The 21,907-nt window shown below is 49.4% G+C and overlaps 1 protein-coding gene across 2 annotated transcripts in view; it reads right to left on the reverse strand.

The window, feature by feature from the left end:
• BRDT (bromodomain testis associated) overlaps positions 1–21,907 on the reverse strand; it is a 2,469,968-nt gene that overhangs the window by 1,670,920 nt on the left and 777,141 nt on the right. For both annotated transcript variants that reach the window (XM_086953938.1, XM_086953937.1), the window contains one exon: positions 8,250–8,615. In XM_086953938.1, the coding sequence (XP_086810064.1) occupies positions 8,250–8,615 (366 nt within the window). The remainder of the gene's footprint in view (positions 1–8,249; positions 8,616–21,907) is intronic.

Genomic DNA, 21,907 nt, shown 5'->3' on the forward strand with positions numbered 1-21,907 from the left:
ACTCCCTGGCTCCAGGCTTGCTGAAGTAACAATGCAGGGGTGTTAGGACCTTTGTGTGAAGGCAGGACACAGCCTATTCAGGTTTAAATGAGGCTGTGTGCAGCAACTCCCTCTCATCCTGCCAGTGCCACACCTAAGCTCTCATTGTATGCGGCTGGCGTGAAGGAATACACACGGTTTAACTGGTGACTACGCCCTGCCATGTGACAGGCTGCAGGCACCAAATGGCAAAAGCAAGAAACTGTCAACATTCAAAAAGTGGAATTTTCAGATTTGCAATTAAAAAAATCAAACTTCCCCACAAGTTAGAATTTCCAATTATGATTTCTGAGACACCAAAGATGAACTGGTTGTGTCTTCCCATTTGGAAGTTACAATTATAACATGTATTAAAGCAACTCCAACGTTATCCTATCGGAGCGATGGGCCTTGCAGTAGTAAAAAATAAATGTAAGAGTTTTTCATTACCAGAACATGTAAAACCTAAATGTACATGTCCTTTTTAAGTACACTACATCCTGCCCTCTTGGCTGCCCAGGGTTTGCCCTAGGGGTGACCTATGTGTTAAAAATGAGGTTTGGAGCCTGGTGGAGGAACAAGAGAATGTTTCCAAGTGTTCTGTATTTCTTCTACAGAAGAAAAGAAGCAGTCTTGAAAGAGGCCGATGTCAGGGAAAGGTGCATAGCCGGGTACCTGGGACCAGTTGAAGTAGTGGCCTTGAAAAGGACCGCTGGTGCAGGGTCTTAAATATTACAGACTTTGAGGCAGTTGTAATCGGAAGACAAATATTCAATTTGTTGGCACCTCTTACAAGCACCTCCTGGAATGTATTGATGCCATCCACAGGAATTTTCACAGGAATTACCAGCAGAGGTGGAGGACTAGGAGACTTCAGCAATGGCTGAGAATGTGGAGGAGGAGTTGGCATTGCAGGTGGTGAAGAAGGAGAATCCAGTATGACTGAAGAAGCCGGTCTAGAAGGGGAGTAAGCCATGGAGTGCTCCGATTCTGATTCAAAGGGAACTTGGTGAACTTTCATTATCAAAAGACACTCCACGTCTTCCTTTTCACAGGGTGTGTCTTGATGTTGAACCAAGTCTTTTTTTTTTCTTTTTTTGTATTTTTATTAGCATTTTATCATAATGCAACGGTACAATCATGAAATCAGCAATTCGCACACTCATGTCCCCCCCCCCCACCGCCCTCTCCGCATGACAGTTCTACCAAGGTCCTTGTCGATCCGACCCAAAGTCCAAAGTGCCAAAGCGCAAATGTCTCTTATATTCGGACACTCAGTCCTCCATCGTGGACTCTCACAGATATCCATTACTCCACCGCCTCCATCCCCCTCAGAGCCCCCCATCCATCCCGTGATAGTGTCTCCATCTGCCCCAAATCTTTCTAAACTTTTTCGGGCACCCCCTCGCCTTGTAAGTGACTCTCTCAGCAGCCATATAAAGGTCTAGCCCTCGCCTCCACTCAACCATCCCCGGCGGTTCCGAAGCTCTCAAATACTTGGCTATGTCCCTTTTTGCCACCACTAAAGACAGCACCAGAAAAGTCAGTAGGGGGCGGGCCAGGTCCACATCAATCGTCTTGCCTAGGAGGGCCACCCTAGGCTCAGGTTGTAGAGGGGTCTCCAGTACCTCACCCAGCTCCTCCAAAACCGCCTTCCAATAATCTTGCATCTTGATACAGGCCCATATTGTATGATAGAAGTCCCCTTCCATGTCTCTGCATCTAAGGCACGTTGTGTCCGCGGGCCTCCCCATTTTATAAAGCCTTACCCTGTTGTAATAGGTTCTATGAAGCACATTGAACTGGATGAGGCGCAGTCGGGACTTAATTGCCACCTCCCTAGGGTGCATTAACACCACATCCCAGTCAATATCCTCCATGTCACCCACCTCATTCTCCCACTTCCTTCTGAGCTTGGCCAAGTCACCTAGCATATTACATATGACTAGCAGAACCCCTCCTGAGGCGAAAAGCCGTGAGCCACATTGCCGAATTTTGAATATTACTGACACATTATTACGCACTTACCCCCCAGGGCACTCTTCATTCTAGCTAGCTGACACCCCGCACAGCTGATTGAAAGCTGCAGCGGACGAGTGTTGGTTTCAATCTTGACGCCATCCCTGGCCCAGCGGACACGCCTACTCGTGCTGGCCACGCCCCCTATCCCGCTCATATAAACGCGCGCTGAAACGATAGCGTCGCTCTAGCAGAACCCCTCCTGAGGCGAAAAGCCGGAAGCCACATTGCCGAATTTTTAATATTACTGTCACATTATTCTGTGTTTTTAAACGCACTTACCCCCCTGGGCACTCTCCATTCTAGCTAGCTGACACCCCGCAAAGCTGATTGAAAGCTGCCGCGGACGAGTGTTGGTTTCAATCTTGACGCCATCCCTGGCCCAGCGGATACGCCCACTCGTGCTGGCCACGCCCCCTTTCCTCACCCATCTCTATTCCATAAATTATGCTCATACATCGGACGCGCAGCGGACGAGCGCAGCGGGCCCGACGATTGCGCGCCAAAGGCGCGCTTAAGGCAAGCTTGTCTGTGCTCGTCCGCGCCCGGCCGGGTCCAGGGGCCATGTCCCCTGGCTCTTCTGGGGGTGACAGGCATGTATACAGCTCAAGCCTTTTACATCAGCTGCGCCCACCGGTTACACCTAGATGTGGCCCTCCTAGATATCCCCTGGAGATCCCTCGTTGCTGCACGCATTGTAAATCTGAGCTAATTATTACTACCACCACTGCCAGATCTGAGGTAAAGGATTATTCTATGTTTTTGCTTAACTGCAGGTCTCTAGTGAAACATTGCCTAGAAATCTCCCTCCTACTAGATGAACACTCACCGGACGTGATCTTTTTGAACGAGACTTGGTTAAATCAAGATTCTCAGCCGGATCTGGCACAGGCCATTACTCCGGGATATCAGATAGTGCGGGGTGATCGACCGCTGGGCAGAGGCGGCGGCCTTGAGATTATTTACAAGAGAGCTATGTCTGCCCCTGTTTGACGGAGGAGATTGAGGATTGCGAAAGTCTTTCTTTTGCGATCAAGTTTTCCCCCAATACCAGTTTCACTGGTATTCTTATCTACCGCCCCCCCTGGATCTATCGGACAATTTAACACCTCTCTTCTATCGGTGGCATCCAAATTGGTTGTCTCTCCCTCCAATGTTACCTTACTGGGAGATTTTAACAACCATTTTGACAACCTGCTGGACTCCACGGCACTAGAGATGATGTCAAGTCTAGCCGCCATTCAACTGGAGCAATTAGTCCCCTCCGCCACGCATGAAAAAGGTCATCTTTTAGATCCGATTTTTAGTAATAGTGACCAACTTAAAGTGGGCACCATTAGCAGCCTTCCATGGTCGGATCATTTCCTGATAGCCTTCACCTGGACCATGAGCAAACCCCCTCTATCCTCTTTCGCATCTCGGAAAACTCGAAACTGGTCCAAACTTTCTATCGACAATTGGACCAAGGCTCTTAGCACTACTAGACCCACACTTTCCCATGACCCGATGGCAAATAACATTAAATATGACGAATGGATTACCACCTCTCTTGACTTGGTTCTCCCTTCACACCTATCTAGGTCAAAGAGGCAAAGCAAATCAGCCCCGTGGTACACAGAAGACCTCAGAAACCAAAAGCGACTCTTCAAGAGACGAGAGAGGAAATGGCGAATGACCTACAACCCTGTTGATAAAACTACCTACAGGGAAATTTTTAGGAACTATAAATTGGCAATAAAAACTTCGCAAGCAGCCTACTATAACGATAAAATAACAACGGCTAAATCTAAGCCGAAAGAAATATATCGTATAGTAAACTCCCTGATAAAACCCTCCCCGCCTGCCACAGATAATAGTAGTTCCCCATCTAAATGCAACGAGTTGGTGGATTTCTTTTTTCAAAAAGTGAACAAAATCTACCTCTCCTTTCCTGATCCAGCTATTGATTCACTTTCTCAACGCCTGGACTCAGTTCTGGACATGGACAATAAGCTGGAGTCTTTTCCTCTGTTGAAACTGGAAACATTGGAGTCTCTAGCACAACAAATAAAAACCGGCTCTCCGTGTGACCCTGCTCCACCGGGCTCGCTGGGGCCTGCCAGCAAAACCATCCTCCCTACCCTTCTGGAATTGTTAAACTCTTCCATATTGAGTGGGATGGTACCTGCGACATGGAAGCATGCAATGGTACGGGCCTTATTAAAAAAACCTTCCCTCGATCCAGCTAACCCTAGCAACTACCGCCCGATTTCTCTGCTCCAATGGGCATCTAAGATCCTGGAGAAGCATGTCAACACCATTCTGACGAAATTCCTCGAGGAAATCTAAGCCGAAAGAAATATATCGTATAGTAAACTCCCTGATAAAACCCTCCCCGCCTGCCACAGATAATAGTAGTTCCCCATCTAAATGCAACGAGTTGGTGGATTTCTTTTTTCAAAAAGTGAACAAAATCTACCTCTCCTTTCCTGATCCAGCTATTGATTCACTTTCTCAACGCCTGGACTCAGTTCTGAACATGGACAATAAGCTGGAGTCTTTTCCTCTGTTGAAACTGGAAACATTGGAGTCTCTAGCACAACAAATAAAAACCGGCTCTCCGTGTGACCCTGCTCCACCGGGCTCGCTGGGGCCTGCCAGCAAAACCATCCTCCCTACCCTTCTGGAATTGTTGAACTCTTCCATATTGAGTGGGATGGTACCTGCGACATGGAAGCATGTAATGGTACGGGCCTTATTAAAAAAACCTTCCCTCGATCCAGCTAACCCTAGCAACTACCGCCCGATTTCTCTGCTCCAATGGGCATCTAAGATCCTGGAGAAGCACGTCAACACCATTCTGACGAAATTCCTCGTGGAAAACCATCTCCTCGATGCTTCCCAGACGGGCTTTCGCCCAAAACATGGGACAGAGACTGCTCTACTGGCCGTAACTGAGGAGGCGAGACGGATCTTGGATCGGGGGGGGGGGGGACAGGGGGGGGGGGGGGCAGTGATCCTCCTCGATCTGAGTGCCGCGTTTGACACGGTACATCATAAAATTCTGTTGAACCGTCTCGCCGACCTAGGAGTGTCCGGAGAAGCCCTGGTCTGGTTCGAGTCTTTTCTATCGGACAGAACCTTCCAGGTCTTTGACGCCACATCCGTGTCATCGAGCAGGCCTTTGGGGTGCGGAGTCCCGCAGGGTTCATCCTTGAGCCCTACGCTCTTCAACGCATACATGAGGCCGCTGGCTGGGATTGTTCGTCCGCATGGTGTCAACATCATCTCCTATGCGGACGACACCCAGCTGGTGGTCTCCCTTGCGCAGAAGAGCGGCCTCCAATCACCGCCAATCTAGCGGCGTGCCTGGAGGATGTAAGGAGCTGGATGATGAGCTCCTGTCTGAAGCTCAACGACGACAAAACCGAGCTCATGTTCCTGGGCGTGGCGGCCCCCTCTACTTTGGAGCTGGTATGGCCCGCGAGTATGGGTATGGCCCCACCCCCCCAGAGATAAAATCAAAAGTCTGGGGGTATGGCTCGATAAGTCGTTGAGCCTCAATACACAGGCCACCAAGGTGTCGGCCACTTGCTTTGGCCTCCTTAGGGTGATCAAAAAAGTTCTCCCCCTCCTTCCATTTGAGGCCAGACAAATAATCATACAGGGCCTTGTCCAATCCCGCCTGGACTTTAATAATGCCCTCTATCTTGGAGCACCAGACTACACCTTACAAAAACTCCAGCGCACTCAAAATTGTGCTGCCCGTGCGCTATTGGGAGTCCCACGGAGGACCTCAATAAAAACTGGCCTAAGAACTCTACACCGGTTGCCTGTTAGGGACAGAGTGAAGTTCAAAGCTCTATGCATTGTCCATCAGACCCTCTGGAAAATGGGTCCAGAAATCAACTGTTCCTTGATTTCTCCTTATCTGCCCAACAAGGCGCTTCGATCCTCAACCGCATCACTGGCCAAAATTCCCAGAATCTTTAGAGCCAGAGCAGGAGGACGCTCGTTCTCGTACAATGTGTCAAAATTGTGGAACACCCTCCCTTTGCAGATGCGAGATAATTCCAACCTAACTAGTTTCCGGAAACAGCTCAAAACCTTTTTGTTTCAGTAATTGGTAACCTCCTGTTCTTCTGAGGGCATCTTCTGTTTTAGTTTCAGCGCCTGGACGCCTCAGGGCAACTGTAGCGCTTTACAAATCCCATTTTCATTTCATTTCATTTCATATTATTTGTTAAAGTTTTGTACATGAGCGAAACCGCTTTTCCCTGGATTTGCTCCTGCAGGAGCCGTCCCTCTAGTGAAGCGTATTCCGGGAGCCCGTCTGATTGGATGTTTTGGGCCTGCCAGGCATGTTGTGATGTTGAACCAAGTCTTGACCTTTATGAACCTCTCCGCGTCGATGGCCTCCTTCTTGAAGTTATACGAGTCCTTAATCTCGACGCCCAGCCCTCAACAGCATTAGTAACCCAGCCTTCTCTTTGTACTTCCCCTTGAGAAAGGCCTCAGAGTGAGACAAGAGCATTGGTAGAGTTATACAGGTTCACTGGTAGGAGCAGCTTCTCCTTTCCTTCAGAAGTTTCTCCAGCCAAGAATTCTTGAATTTTTCGCCTTTCTTCTTCGCTATGCAGGCAAATCTTCTCAGGCTCTCTGCGCATGGAGAGGGATCTCCAGTGATATCTTCTGTGGTCATGAGAATCTGGCAAACATAGGCTTCAGATCCATTGACTGTTTTGGCAATTTTCTTGCCACAATCTGGGCAGTTCGCAAAAAGCAATGGTATTTTGTGCAAAAGAAAAATATTTCCAGTCGGGAAATTACAGAAAATACTCTCTGCTCTAAAGGACGTCGAGTTTAAAAAGGTTATAAAGTGATTTTAGGATGAAAAAAAGCCTTAAAACTGCATTTCTCCAAGATCATGTCAGCAAGAGGCGGAAAAGAGTACTTACTCAACTGCCACCTACAGGGCATGATGGGACACTGCAAGTCAGATTGCAATTAAAAGTGCAGTATTCTATGATCTTTCTTACATTGCTATAAACTATACAATTCAAGAACTTTATTTGGCACATACAAAGTGCCATCAAAGTACATACAAATAAAAGCAATTCAGGCAATTAATTCATAAAACAATAAAATCCTTTAAGATGTCATCACATAACAATCCTATATCCTCGACAGAATCTAGCCAAATACTTTTCCTTAGATAGATAGTTTTTAAAATAAAGAGGGTAACACAAACATAGAAATTGATCGCTTAGTACAAGCAGAAATGTCGGTACAAACTATACATTTACATTGCCATCCCTATCATGCACTTAAAAAAACATTAAAAGGGCTTGTGAATGATATTTTTAAATGCCACTTTTATTTCTTTTTAGTAACTGTGTTTAGTGTTAAGGCTGTATGGATTCTCTCATCTTTTAAAGAAAATTAATGGAATTGGCAATATAGTCTACTTGTAGGTTGCTAAATGATCCAGTTTGGTCACATGTACTTCCTGCCCTTTCCAAAAAAAGGTGAACATAGTACACAAAATGTGACATTGTCAAAAAGTGCTCCGGGATCCCTGCACCTGTGTGGGACTACACAGTGTCTATGATCATCAATGGAGATCACCAGAAGGGAAACAATTTCTAATCTCAATGGCCAACCAAAATTCTCAAGCAGAAACATGTTATCTAACAATCAGGAGCTATCCAGGCACAATCTTTAAGTTTCACCATTGACAGCCCACCCAAGGAAGACCAAATGGCTAACCCAGGCAACTTATCTTTGGCTCTATTTACACTGTTATTTGTTTTGAGACTTTTGTTTTGTGAGGATCAACACACAAATCTCTGCTATATTATGAAGGGCAATGATGCATCCTGCCATTTCTACACCATGTAAAACAAATAAAGATGGTACATGCTGTATAACAAAAACCTTTTCCCCTCATCCATGCCATTCATAAGTGCAATTTATCTTTCATACAGTATGTGTGATACAATCAGTAGAAACACATACACCTTTTAAGTACAGTGTACAATTTTTGGTCTGCTAAAGACTTGCCGAGTATATTTTGGGAACCAACTATTATAGCGGCTGTCAACATAAATTATGTTTAATTACAAATCAGCTCCAGAGACCTACCAAAAATAAGATATGGCATTTCACTTTCAAACTTAAAGGATATCAAAACGACTTACCTTGATAGTCCACAAGTCCAGAAAACAACTTACCTTGATAGTTCCCAAGTCCATTGGATGTTTTATAATAGAATAGTAATCATTGAGTCCCAGTGAAGTAGCATCTACTGGTTTATAAAACGGCCATGCATACTCTTCATGCTTTGGAGCAAACATTTCTTTCAGGATTGCCCAACAATGCTGCAACTGTTCAGTCAATTTTGGCATTTTATAAACTTGATTCTGCTGTTGAGAATCCGGCAAGTCCTTTAATGCAGGCTTTGAAATTCTGTTCTTTTCACGTTTATGTGATTTTTTAATAGGCTTTGGTGGAGCAAAACTAGGTGAAGATTCACTACTTGTAATTATAGAAGTTGTCGGTGTAGTAGTATCTGCTTTCCTTTTTATTCCATGTTCTGCCTAGGAAAATACAAATATACTTGTGTTTTGAAAAGTAATGAGGTACTACAAGGCGCAACAACATCTAATGTGCTCACACTTCATTTATTTATTAAGGGCTAATAGGACTTGCACTTCTCAGTGATCAGCCTCTTCCTGAAGGTTTCCACATGTATTCTTTGAAATTCTATTCCTATTAATGTGCAACAAGAAAACAGGATCAATACTGTGGAGGACCTTGTTTCCTTTTCTGTATAAATTGCAAAATGTAACTTTTTTCACTGTTTAAAAAGCTCTGTTTACTATAGAAGTACAACACATAAAACCCTAAAACACAAAGAGAAAGCCAAACTAATCTTCAATCTAACGAAAAGTAAACTATTCAGAATATCACATCACCAACTAGCAAGACCCATTCATTAGCTTAATGAACAAGTTACTTACCTTTGGTAGCGCCTTATCTAGTACAGACTATCTAGCCACAGATTCCTTACCTTAGAATTTTCCCCAGGCGTCAGACTGGATCCGGAAATTTTTCGGTAGCAGTACACCTGCCACTGGTAGGTCACATCATTCGGCCCAGCGTGGCACCATCAGCGCTGGAAGTTCACGGACGTCAAGGGCACAGAGGCACGAAGAACACGGACCACTGGTGTGGAAATCTAGGGCACAGAAAGGGGAGGATGGGTGGGTCAGTAAGTAATCTGTGGTTAGGCAGACTCTCTACCAGATAAAGCGTTACCAAAGATAAGTAACTTGTTCATCTGATAAGAGACTTCTAGCTTCAGATTCAAGCAATACCTTCTCTGAGGAGGGTCTGCAGAATGATTTCACAGTAGAAAGTCTTGCAGGACCGAACGGGCAAAGTGCCCATCTCTACGTACCGGACTGTCCAGGCAGAAGTGGTTGTAAACATATCTCGAGATGTCCATGTTGCTGCCTGGCAGATGTCTAGGACTGGAACTCCATGTGCTAACACAATGGTTGCATCCTTGGCTCTGGTGGAATGAGCACACAAACCCTCAAGGGTTTGCTTCTTGGCCAATGCATATTGATTTTAATGCAGAGCACGATCCATCAGGAGATGGTCCATTTCTGCACAGCCTTCCCTTTCTTGTTGGCCCAGACATGTCCCATGAACAGTTGATCATCCACCCAGGTGGTTTTGTGTGGTCAATATAGAACGACAATGCTCTTTTTGGGTCCAGCCGGTGGAGTCTCTCCTCTTCCTTAGAGGGATAACGCAGAGCGTAATAGGTAGGAAAATTGATGGACTGGCATATGTGGAACGGGGAGACTTCCTTCAGCAAGAAGAATGCTCTATTCCGAAGGACAAGTTCGTCAGGGAAAAAGGAGATGGAGGGAGGCCGAGAGGACACTGCCTGTAGCTCACTCACTAACAGACTTGGAAACTCCAGATATTGCACATACTCGATGGTAGCAAACGGATCTAACCAAGGCTCTTGCTTTACGGCAGTGATGTTATATGAGCTACAAGAGATCACCAGACTTGAAATCAATACCATTCATAACACATTGAAATCCTGGCGGGCACTGAGCGACAGGGTGAAAAAGACACCAATGTATGCACCGGTGCTACCGTTGCAATTCCATCCGGACACTTATTAGCGGCTGAAAAACCAAAGTCACTAGATATTTTAGGCAGGCTTGGAGACACTCGGTGACGTTTTCAGGGGTCAGACGTTTTTGACACTAGACGCTGACATTTGCTCCTTGCTTTGGTGTTGGTTTCCTGCGGCAGGAGCTGCCAAATTCGCTGCCAGCCACAATCCGCCAATGAGAGCACCTGGAGCCATCTGCGCCTGTCAGAGGCCAAATGAGGCCGGGCTGGGCCGTATTATTAACATCCACCAACAGGTATTGGACTTAACCAACGCTGAACTACAAAGGTACTGTGATACTAATACGCCTTTCTGAAGCCTTGCCTAGGCTGAGGGTAACATGAGTAGGCCTAAATCTGGAAAGGGGCAGGGTGTAGTGGAGACTTTGGACACATTTTTATTAAGGGCTGAGTCAGCACTCATTCATGAAATTGAACTCACAGAGCGGAGACTTTCCCTTGAACCTCAAAATACTAATAACAGAAATGTTCCTATTGTTTCTGCTGCTACTGCCCCTGTTTCACACTTAAATCTGGAAGTCAATGCATCCCAAAATAGCAGACTACACTCAACTGCCTCGGACTCTGAAATCAAAGATGTCCCGGACATATGTGATAATCTTGATAATCCTGGAAAATCCACCAGGCTAAATGTCGTCACACTAATCACTTTAACAGTCTTGCACCACCATCAAAGAAAAGAAAGGGACAAACCTTGAACAAACAAAATTTTCTTCTGCCCAAGCCTCTACTGCACTGAAATAAACCTCACGTCATAGAGCATATTCAGGAGCCTACTGTGATAAGCAGTTGCCAAAATGTGGCAAAAAGTAACGGGGTTGAGAGTAATGTTAAGAATGGGCCTATGGGCAAACACAAACCTCCGGTTACAACTGTAATCAGAATGACCTGTCATGTTCAATGGTAGCAGGATAAATACTGAATAGAACTGAGAACCCCTCTCAGGTAAAGGATCCACACCTTATGTATGCCCAGGTTGCACATGCTCCAAGTTGTAATTACACACAAAATGAGAGATACCAGATCACAAGTATAACAGAAAGCGACCCCCTATACGGTAATACGAGCTAATGTTCCCGCATTGTCGCCGGGTGTTCCAAAGCACTGGTCGTCATTGAAGTCACTATATTTCTTGAGCGATAGAACGGGGAGAGGACTTGTTGTTTGCGGGATTCAAAATGGTGCGCTGGATTGGGTGGGTATAGAAATCCACTAAGAAATTTTCAGGTGACTGCATAGTACTAACTTTTAGATCCTCAGGCCTAGTTAAGACAATCCTAGATGCACAAGTTACTTACATTCGGTAACGCTATATCTGTAAGAAACATTAGTTAGTGTTAGATTCCTTACCTTAGAATATCCCCAGGCATCAGACTGGATCCAGAAAGTTTTTTCGTCAGCAGTACCCCTGCGCATCGGTAGGTGTCGTCGTGCGCTCCGCATCCGTCGTCAGCGTCGTGATCCCTGGAATGACATCGCTGGAGTACTTAGACGCTGCCCTTGGGCGCTGACGTCAGTTCTGTGCATAGCTTTCCGTGCCAGGAACGCAGAGCCATGCAAGAAACCGACACTGGTGCCATGAAACTAGGGCCCCGACAGGGGATGACCTCAACCCTAGATATCGGTTCGCAGAACGGGGAGGATGGGTGGGGCAGTAAGGAATATAACACTAAAGTTTCTTACAGATATATTGTTACCGAAGGTAAGTAACTTGTGCATCTGAAAGAAACAGGTTAGTGTTAGATTCCTTACCTTAGAATAGATACCCCAGCAATACCAACCGCGGTGGTGGATCTGCGAACCAAGACCACACCAGGAAGTCTTGGGGAGCTGAACGGCCAAAGAAGCAGTCTCTCCTGACTTGGCTGTCCAGGCAGTAGTGCTTGGCAAACGTATGCAACGAGGCCCACGTGGCTGCCTGACAAATGTCCTGCAAAGGGACTCCAGGTCCCAGGGCAGTAATAGCTGCTGTGGCCCGAGTGGAAGGGGCGCGCAGCCCCACAGGAGGTTCCTTTTTAGCCAAGGAGTAACATATCTTAATACACAAAACGACCCACCGAGAGATGGTTCGCTTGTGCATCGCCCGTCCTTTCTTAGCGCCCACGTAGCCAACTAAGAGTTGGTCGTCCACCCGGAACTATTGTGTGCGATCCAGGTAAAAAGAGAGCGCACATTTTGGGTCCAGACGGTGGAGCCTCTCTTCCTCTTTTGAGGGATGCAGAGGCGGAAAGAAGGTGGGCAATGTAATGGTCTGGCCGATGTGAAAGGCAGTAACCACCTTGGGTAGAAAAGAAGAACGAGTCCTCAGAAGAACCTTGTCCGGATGGACAGAGAGGAAAAGAGGCTTATAGGGAAGAACCTGGAGCTCACTCACTCTTCTGGCAGACGTGATAGCAACCAGGAAAGCAGTCTTTAGAGGCAGAAGACGCAAGGGACAGTTATGGAGCGGCTCAAAAGGAGCACACATCAGATTCAAGTCCCACTGAGGCATTACAAAGGGGACAGGAGTAAACATGTGAGTAATGCCTTTCAAGAATCTATTTACAACAGGGGACTTGAAAAGAGAAGGCTGATCAGGAAGCCTCAAGAAGGCTGAAATGGCCAAGAGATAGCTTTTGATAGTGCCCAGAGCAGAACCCTGCTGGGCCAGAGAAGAGGAGAACCTCTGAAAGAGGGGCAGAGAGGGGATCCACAGCCTTTGCTGTGCACCATGCCACAAATTTGTTCCACCTGCAGGAGTATACCGTTTTAGTGGAGGGACGACTGGCTGCCAGAATGACATTACAGACTTCAGGAGGCAAGTCAAATGGCATCAACTGTTGCCGCTCAATCTCCACGCATGTAGGTGGAGACTGGACAGGTTCGGGTGGAGGATGTCCCCTGTTGCTGCGACAGAAGGTCCTCCTGAAGAGGCAGTCAAATTGGGGGATCGATGGGGTGTGGCCAAGCAGCATGGCCAACAGGACGTGAGCTCCACCAGCTCCGTCCCGAGGACCGACAAAATCCTGAGATCTAATCCTGCCCGGGCTGTCACACTAACTGAAAAGTGTGTCGGAAGTAGCCCTCAACCGATCGAGACCCCCGAAACAGAGAAGCGCTCTTGCAATCACCCGTGAGCGGCGGTGGAGACTCGGCCTGAGCTGGCGGCGGCGCGCTGGTTCACGCGACACCGCGTCTGGGCCTACACTGCGAAGCCGGACTGCAGGCGATCCGCCCAAGGCACTCGAACTGGGCAAATCCTTGCTGGGCTCTGGCGTTTCTCTCAGCGACCCCCAGAGACGGACTGAGGTGGCGGGGCAGCGACTTGGAGCCCAGGTGATCGGAGGTGGTGGCGGCGACGGAAGGGAGGTGCCATCCATTTTGACCACGCTCCGGTGGCGGAGCTCCGTCCCAAGCACTGATATTGCCGGGGATTGCCTGGATGACCACTGGGGAGCCTGCGACCAACGGCAGAGGGCGTGAGTACTAAAGCCCTGATATCTATTTGAAGCGGGTGCTTGGTGTAGAGGCCCGGACTTATTGGGTGCCCGACCTGGCCTGGTCCCTGCACTGTGCCCCACAGGAGCTACGCACCTGATTCCCTCCACCCCCCCGGGCTATGGATTGCATTCCGCTCCTGAACGGAGTCAACTTACAGCCTTCGGGGGGGAAGCGGGGAGTGGCGTCTCTGGAACAGCGGTGGCTCTGCGCGCCCTCCCCCACTCGCCCGCCATTTTCGCTATTTCCTCAGGCGATTTCTCAGTGGGGTTGTGGAGGCGCGAGGCGGGGTGCGCCTCTCTTGCTGCCTAACCTGCGGCTGTGTGCCCCTCCGGGGGGGCGATCCTCGAGGCCTGACAGCCCCTCTGCCGTGGCCTGAAGGTGAGGAGAGACATGAAATGAGGGAGAGAATGTGCCCGAGCTACTGCCTGTCCTGATCCTTACTCCTGCAGAAAGGTGCTGGTCCCTGGACCCCGCTGTGCTCCCAATGCTGTGGGGAGACTGATACGTTCCGTTTCCATTCTGCCTTGCTTGCTGAGACGGCTGGACTGCCCCGGGCGAGACCTGCACTGCGATACCTGTGAGACCGGGTGTGACCAGGTGGCACCTATTGTCCCTGACCCAGGCCTGGTCGAGTGGTTCCTCTCTAGCCAGTGGACCCTGAAGCGAGCGCCCTGAAACGCGCGGTCTTGGCGCTGTAATAGTCGATATGGCAGGCCGCTCAGGCCGTTCCTCGAAGGCCTCCCAACCAAACACAATTGTGCAATACACTACCCCGCGCCTGCAGCCACAGAGGATCACGCGGCAGACTGGGCCCGATGGTGGTGGTGAAGGGTCTGCGGACCCATCTAGAGCTGAAATCCTTAAGGCTATCCAGGGATCCCACTCAGCACTGGAGCGGCAAATAGAGACGGTCTCTATAGATGTCAACCTTCTACGCACGGACCTCCGCAAGGTGGCAGACAAGGTATCGGACGCAGAGGGCAACATCAGTCAGTTACAAGGGGAGGTGTCATCTTTGCAGAAATCGCTTGCCCAACTTACCTCTACCACCCGCGCATTGGAAAGACGTGCCGAGGACGAAGAGGGGAGGGCGCGTCGGAGCAACATAAGGGTCCTGGGAGTGCAGGAGCGACTGGAGGCGGGGAACCCAGAACGCTTCCTGGAAACGTGGATCCGCACAGAACTGTGTCCAACTGGATTGTCCAGCGTCTTCGTGGAGGAACGGGCGCATAGAGCCCTTGTGCCCCCTCCGAGACCGGGTGAGACTCCCAGAGCCCTCATTGCAAAGATCCTGAACTACAAAGACCGCAACTGTATCCTCAGAGCTGCGAGAGAAGCGGAGTCCCTCATGATTGACAACAGTTGCGTGTCTATCTACCCTGACTATACCCAACAAGTGCAGGAACAAAGGAAATCCTACTTAGGAGTTAAACAAAAACTCAGTGAAATGAAGCTTCAGTATATGCTTCTATATCCTGCCAAACTTAAGGTACTCTCTTCAGGGCCAAGCGCACTTCTTTGAGACACCAGCGGAGGTGTGGGAGTGGCTTGAGATCAGGGGAGATGACCTGCCCCCGGGTGAGCGAGGTGGCTCATGTGACACTTGTGGGCCCTGACCACAGAGGAGGCGCCGTGGTAGAAGGGGGCGCCGTTCTGGGTCCCGTGGATCTCCAGAGACTCGGCCCACGGTGGGGGCGGATGGAGCTATTCATATGGCAACTTCCCCGACGAGAGTGAGTTCAGGGTCACCCGGGGCTCCCGCTCCTGTCGAGATCTTGGTACCGGACACCTTACAGGGGACGCCACCGGGCGCAGACTGTACGGCACCGGTGGTCCCGGAGACGGTCCTAACTCAATCAAGGTCGGAATGATTTTTCTTTTTGTTCTCTTGTATTGCCTTGACTATGCCTTACTAGAAGGATGTCCCCCGTTTGGGTGACCCTGTACTAACAATGTGATGGACTACCGCACCCCCTCCTGGTCGTTGGGGCTTTCTTGAACAATGGACCGTGCCGGAAGACTGGAGGCCATCCTGCCCGCTGGGCGGGTTGGGTGGGGGGGGCGGGGGGGGAGATTGGAACCGATCATAGTTATGAATAATATCATGGCCAGACTGCTGACAGAGTTACAAAGACATGCCAGGGTATCTTCTTGGGACTGTTAGGTCTTTCGGGGAGCTGGGAGGGAGGGTGGGTGGGGTTGGTTTGGAGTGAGTGAGTGGGTGTTGAGTGTGTTGTATGGGGTGGCTGTGCACGTCCTGGCACTGGCGGGGGAAGGGCGGGGTGGCGTTTTTGGTTGTTGCTATCCTATTGCTCGTGGGTGGGGGTGGGAGGGGTGATTTTGCCAAAGTTTGGGGTTCTGGGGATGTTGGGGGTGGGGTTTATGAAGGAAATGGCACTGACATCATGTACACACTGATTTCGATTTATGGGGAGCTCGTTTCGTGGGCTGCACCCCCAGATTTACATACAGTGAGGGCCGAGGGGAACCAGTTCATGTTGCACATTCAGTGGTGCCCGCATGGGCGTAATCATTGGCCATGGGTTTCAAGTTTTTAACATGGAATGTGCGTGGCCTAGGCACTTGCACCAAAAGACACAGAGTCCTCACCTTCCTCAAACGTCATGGGGTCTCGGTTGCTTGTCTACAGGAGACAAATCTAGACGACGACGGCGCACAGAAATGGAGAGGTCAGATTTTCCACTCCTCCTTCAACACGTACGCTAGGGGGGTCCTCATCTGGGTGGCCCCGGGGATTCCTAGTGCTGTTCAGTATATTGATGCGGATGTGGAAGGCAGGTACCTATTAGTGAAGCTTAGATTAGACGACAAGGAACTCCTGCTCCTTAACACGTATGCCCCGAACACTGATGACCTGACCTCCTTTTCTCAGAGCCAGGATCTTTTGGCTCCAAGTCTGGACGCGCCCCTTCTCTGGTTTGGGGATTTCAATTGCATACTGCACCATGAGCTGGACCGTCATCCACCCAGAGAGGGCACTAAGCCCCGTATGACGGCGCGCCTGCGAGACGTGATGCACAATCTTGGGGCGATAGATGTGTGGCGTACTTGCCACCCCACCCAGAAGATTTACACGTACTACACTCCGACACACGGTACACATAGTAGACTGGATCGCGTTCTAGCGGCTCACCTCACCTCTTCTCTTACTTTGACAGTTACCCACCAGGCTCGATACCTGTCGGACCACGCCCCGGTGACATGTGTAGCGTAATGGCCTGATCGTGCTGCGCGTCCGTGCACGTGGAGACTACCGGCTGACCTGCTTCAGGATCAGGTGGCCAGAGAAAATGTGGCGGCGTCGATATCAAATTATTTGGAGCTCAACTGGGGGGGGAGATGCATTACCCTACTCCACCAAGTGGTAAGCGTTAAAGGCAGTAGTGCGTGGAGCATGCATGGGCCTCTCGTACGGGGTCCGGAAAAAATTACTGTCTGAACTACATGATGCGGAGGTGGGCTTCAACGCGCCCAATCTCGAGCAGATCCGGACGAGTCAGATCACCAGACGGAGAGGGATGCCCTGTTGTCGATCCATGACATACTCGCACGGCTTGACAAATTTACGCTGGGCCAATACAGACAACGTCTCCACCGCGAAGGGGATAAGTCTGGCCGCTTGTTGGCCTGGATACTCCGACGAGAGTTCGCACCTGAAAGGATAGTAGCATTACGGAACTCTAGTGGAGTTATGGTCCATTCTGAGTCTGATGTTCTCGAAGTTCTTAGAGGCCACCTGCAGGCTGTATATGAGGCAGACCCATTGGTCTCGGAGAATATCGCTCAATTGTATCTTGAGGGCCTCCATCTCCAGACTCTGCCGGAGGCTGCGGTAAAGGAGCTTGACACAAAATTGGCGCTGGGTGACATTACTGCGGCGATAGCCGTCCTCCCTCGTGCTAAGACCCCTGGTGGAGATGGATATCCGGCTGAGTTCTATCATACCTTCAGCCATGTCCTAGCCCCCCTCCTTTTGCAGGTGTACAATGAGGCTTTGCGCATTGGCACCCTTCCGCCCACCATGAATCAGGGAGAGGTATGCATGATCCTGAAGCCAGGCGGTGACAGTACTGATCCCGCGGCATATCGTCCTATTACGTTGATAAATACGGACGCCAAAATCCTCACTAAACTCTTGGCCACTCGCCTTGCCCCGCTCATGACCCGATTGATCCACCCCGACCAATGCGGATTTATTCCGGGTCGTAACACGGCGATGAATTTGCGTCGCCTAAACCACATACTACATGAGGTGCAAGGACGAGAGGGTCCTCACGTGTTGGTCTCGGTCGACTTAGCTAAAGCCTTTGATACAGTGCACTGGGGATATCTAATGCAGGTGCTTCAGAAGATGGGGTTCGGACATAGGTTCCGCAATTGGATCCGGGTGCTCTATGAGGCACCCCGAGCCAGGGTGCGCCTGGGATCAGCCCGCTCAGCCGAATGGTCATTGGGGAGAGGCACCCGTCAGGGTTGTCCTCTCTATTTGCTCTTGCAATTGAGCCCCTCGCCGTTTCCGCCCGTGTGGAGCTTCAGGACTGGGGGATAGTGGTGGGAGACACTACCAATGTGATCTCCCTCTACGCAGATGATGCGCTTTTTTACCTGACCTCCCCGGTTGAAGCCCTCCCCGGCCTTGTTGCGGCTCCTAGACCAATTTGGCGCAGCCTCCGGGTTGGGTATAAATCTTACCAAGTCATTGGTCTTCCCGCTAACTAATATGGTCCCAGATCAAGTTACGGATCTTCAATTATTGGGCCTACGATATGAACGAACGGCATTCCGGTATTTGGGCATCCAGGTGGCCACATCTGATGAGACTCTCCTGACTCACAATGTCGACAGGATACTCGCAGCCCTTCACAAATCTATTGCCTTTTGGAACACAATTCCTCTCGGGCGCTTGGCGATTGCCAAAATGGTGATGCTTCCTAGGGTCCTATATGTCTTGCAGAACTCCCTGTGTCCGCTGCCTCCCCGAGTGTTCCGCACGTTGAACTCTCTCCTCAACTCCCTGCTTTGGGCGGGTGGGCGCAGTAGAGTCGCTTTACGCACGGTTACGAGATGCTGGGATGAAGGCGGCCTAGAGGCCCCGAGGTTTGACCTTTATTATTATTACGCGGCGCAGCTCCTCCTGGCCGCCAGGTGGTTCGCCGAGGATGATAATTGGGAACTGACACTACTGACTGGTACGGCAAATGATAAGAAGGCCCTGCAGGAGGCCCTGATGCAAGGTAGTGGGGCTGACGACACTCTACCTTATGTGGTGCGACATACAGCTAATATTTGGCAGCGGTTTGTCGAAAAGGTGCTACAACGCGCACCGTTCCACAGGGAGCTCCCAGTTTGGATCCTGGCCCCGATACTCAGGCTGGAGGAAAATATGTCCTTTCGAGAGTTGCGATCTGGGGGTTGTGAGACTCTTGCGGACCTATACCCGAACGACTCCTTCGTGTCCTTTGAAAATGCTATGGAGTCCTTTGATCTAGGTGAGGGACAATACCTCCACTATGGTAGTCTTCAAGATGTGGCCAGGACAACGTAGCCCCAATTCCCAGAGGCGCCTCCACTCACCAATACCCTTGACATTATTATGTCCTGTGGGAGAGGTAAGCGCCTGATTTCCCTCCTCTACACAGCCATGCGCCGAGACTCGACCCCCCCCCCCCGATAGCACCAGCCTGGGGGGCTTGGGAGGCAGACCTGGGGATGGAACTGGAGCCTCTACAGCGGAAGCGGATTGGGCTGTTACCCATAAGGTCTCCTGCAATGCACGTTTTAAACTCATCTACTTTAATTTTCTCCACCGCACCTATATGACTCCTGTCTCCCTCCATCGTATATCAGCAGATAGACGCCATAATTGTCCTAGGTGCGGGGTACGGAAAGCAGGCTTTCTGCATTTAGCGTGGGAATGTCCTTTAGTTCAGGAGTTTTGGCGCAGGGTGGTAGGGTACATTGCTCGAGCCACGCAAATTAGGCTTTCTTTAGACCCACTCCACTGTCTGCTTGCATTGGTGCCCAAACCCAAAAAAAAGAGACTATCTTACAAATTCCTGCAACTCTTACTAGTTTTGGCGAGGAGACGAGTGGCTATTACTTGGATGGGTCAGAGGGCGCCTGAGATTTCTCTTTGGCTGAGAGACGCAGGGGAATGGGCCTTAGCGCAGGAGACTTACATGCAACGCACTCGTAAAGATGGGAAGCTGCAAGATGATTTGCTTGCCTGGGGGACACTGTGCATGGAGGGGCTAGCGGAGGATTTGGATTTGGATTTGGATGGATATTTATAGAGCGCTAACATTCGCTCCGAAGGGAGCATCTTGGCGCTGTGATCTCCTGAGACCCGATCAGAGGAAGGAGGGTGGAGGGATTAGATGGCTGCTTTAGTCCAGTCGTCAGAGAGATTAAAAATCCACGTTTTAAGGTGCTTCCTAAAGGGTTTCTCCTGCGTCTGAAGTGTAAGATGCCTTGGCATACTGTTCCATGCTCTAATGGCCAGGGTACTAAGAGTTTTTCCGCCTTTGGACTTCAGGTTGAATATGGGGGGGGTCATGAGGTTTTCTTGGGAGGATCTGAGAGTGCGACCCGGGATGTAGTGAGGGAAGCGTTTCGTCAGGTAGACTGGGCCGGATTTGTGGTAGGCTCGGAAGGCTACAACGAGAATTTTGAAGAGTATTCTCTTGTGCAATGGGAGCCAATGGAGGAGTCTGAGGGCAGTGGAAATAGAGGATTTACGTGGGAGTTTTAAGACAAGACGCGCGGCAGTGTGCAAGACACTTTGTAGTTTCAGTCGGGTGGATTTCTTGGTCCCAGCCAAGAGGCCATTGCAGTAGTCCACTCGAGAGAGAATGAGGGCTACCGCAATGGTCTTTCTGGAATCGAGCGGGAGAAAGTCAAAGAACTTTCTCATGGATTTTATAATGCCAAAGCATTTACCTGCTACAGTTGTGGCATGGGAATCAAAAGAAAGATCGGAATCGAAAATGACTCCGAGGTTTCTGGCCGACTAAACTGTCTGGGGTGGGGCAGCAGAGTTGTCAGGCCACCACAGAGCGGGACAGAAGGATGCGTTCTTTCCAATGGGCAGGATCTCGGTTTTGCTGGAGTTACAGCGAAGATGGTTGGTATCCATCCATTGAAATACCGCTGTGAGGCAGCATTTAAGGTTTAGTTCAGCCGAGTTGGAATTGTCGTCGAGAGGGATGACAAGCTGGGTATCGTCGGCATAAGACGTGACAATTATGCCGAACGATTCTATGAGTGAGAGCAGGGGGATGAGGTATATGTTGAATAGAAGGGGACTTAGAATGGATCCCTGGGGTACTCCACATGAGATCTTTTTTTCTTTGGATTGAAAAGGGCCCAGTGAGATGGATTGAGACCTATCACTGAGGAAGGAGCTGATCCAGGCTAGGGCTAGGCTAGGATGATTCGGATGCCACCAGTGCAGAATTGTTTTCTTCTGCCGCCTCAGACTCTGACTGTGGGGGGGAGGGGATTGGTGTGGAAATGCCTAGAGACCGTGTAGGAGCCAATCGTGGCCACGCTGATATCCCTTAACATGTATGTATATTTATGGATGTGATTCCTATAGGGCCATGATGCACTATAATGACTATGCCTTAGCTGGCCCTTAGCTGGCCCTCACACAAATGTCCTACTTTATTCGGATCAGTACTAGTAATGCCATTCATGGGGTAATTAGTTGTTGTTAAGCTGTTACGCAATGTAAAAAAGCGAAATGTTAAAATCAGCGAAGGCACTGATGCGTTCTCTATCCTTGGAGCACAAATGCAAATTTCCTTTTTATTATACATGCTTTAATCCTGCGCCGCCCAGCCTCCGGGATGTGGGCCGTCTATGGCTGTGTATCGACATTGAAACTGTAGTTTTCTATCGGATGCATATCAATAGTAATGATGACTGTATGCTTTGTGCCTTTTTTTATTTTCTTCGCTACAATAAAAATATGTTTTTAAAAAAAAAGAAATTGGGGGATCGATTGACATACTGAGTAGCTCTGGATACCAGTACCTTTGTGCACAATCCAGAGCCACAAGGATGACTTGGGCCCAGTTGTGCCGGATCTTCTTCAGCACTCTGGGCAGAAGTAGTATAGGCAGAAAGGCGTACAACAGACCGCAACTCCACTTGTGACGAAAAGCGC

Source organism: Lissotriton vulgaris, chromosome 1_1 (genome assembly GCF_964263255.1).
Source record: "Lissotriton vulgaris chromosome 1_1, aLisVul1.2, whole genome shotgun sequence".
NCBI classification, from domain to species: Eukaryota; Metazoa; Chordata; class Amphibia; order Caudata; family Salamandridae; genus Lissotriton; species Lissotriton vulgaris.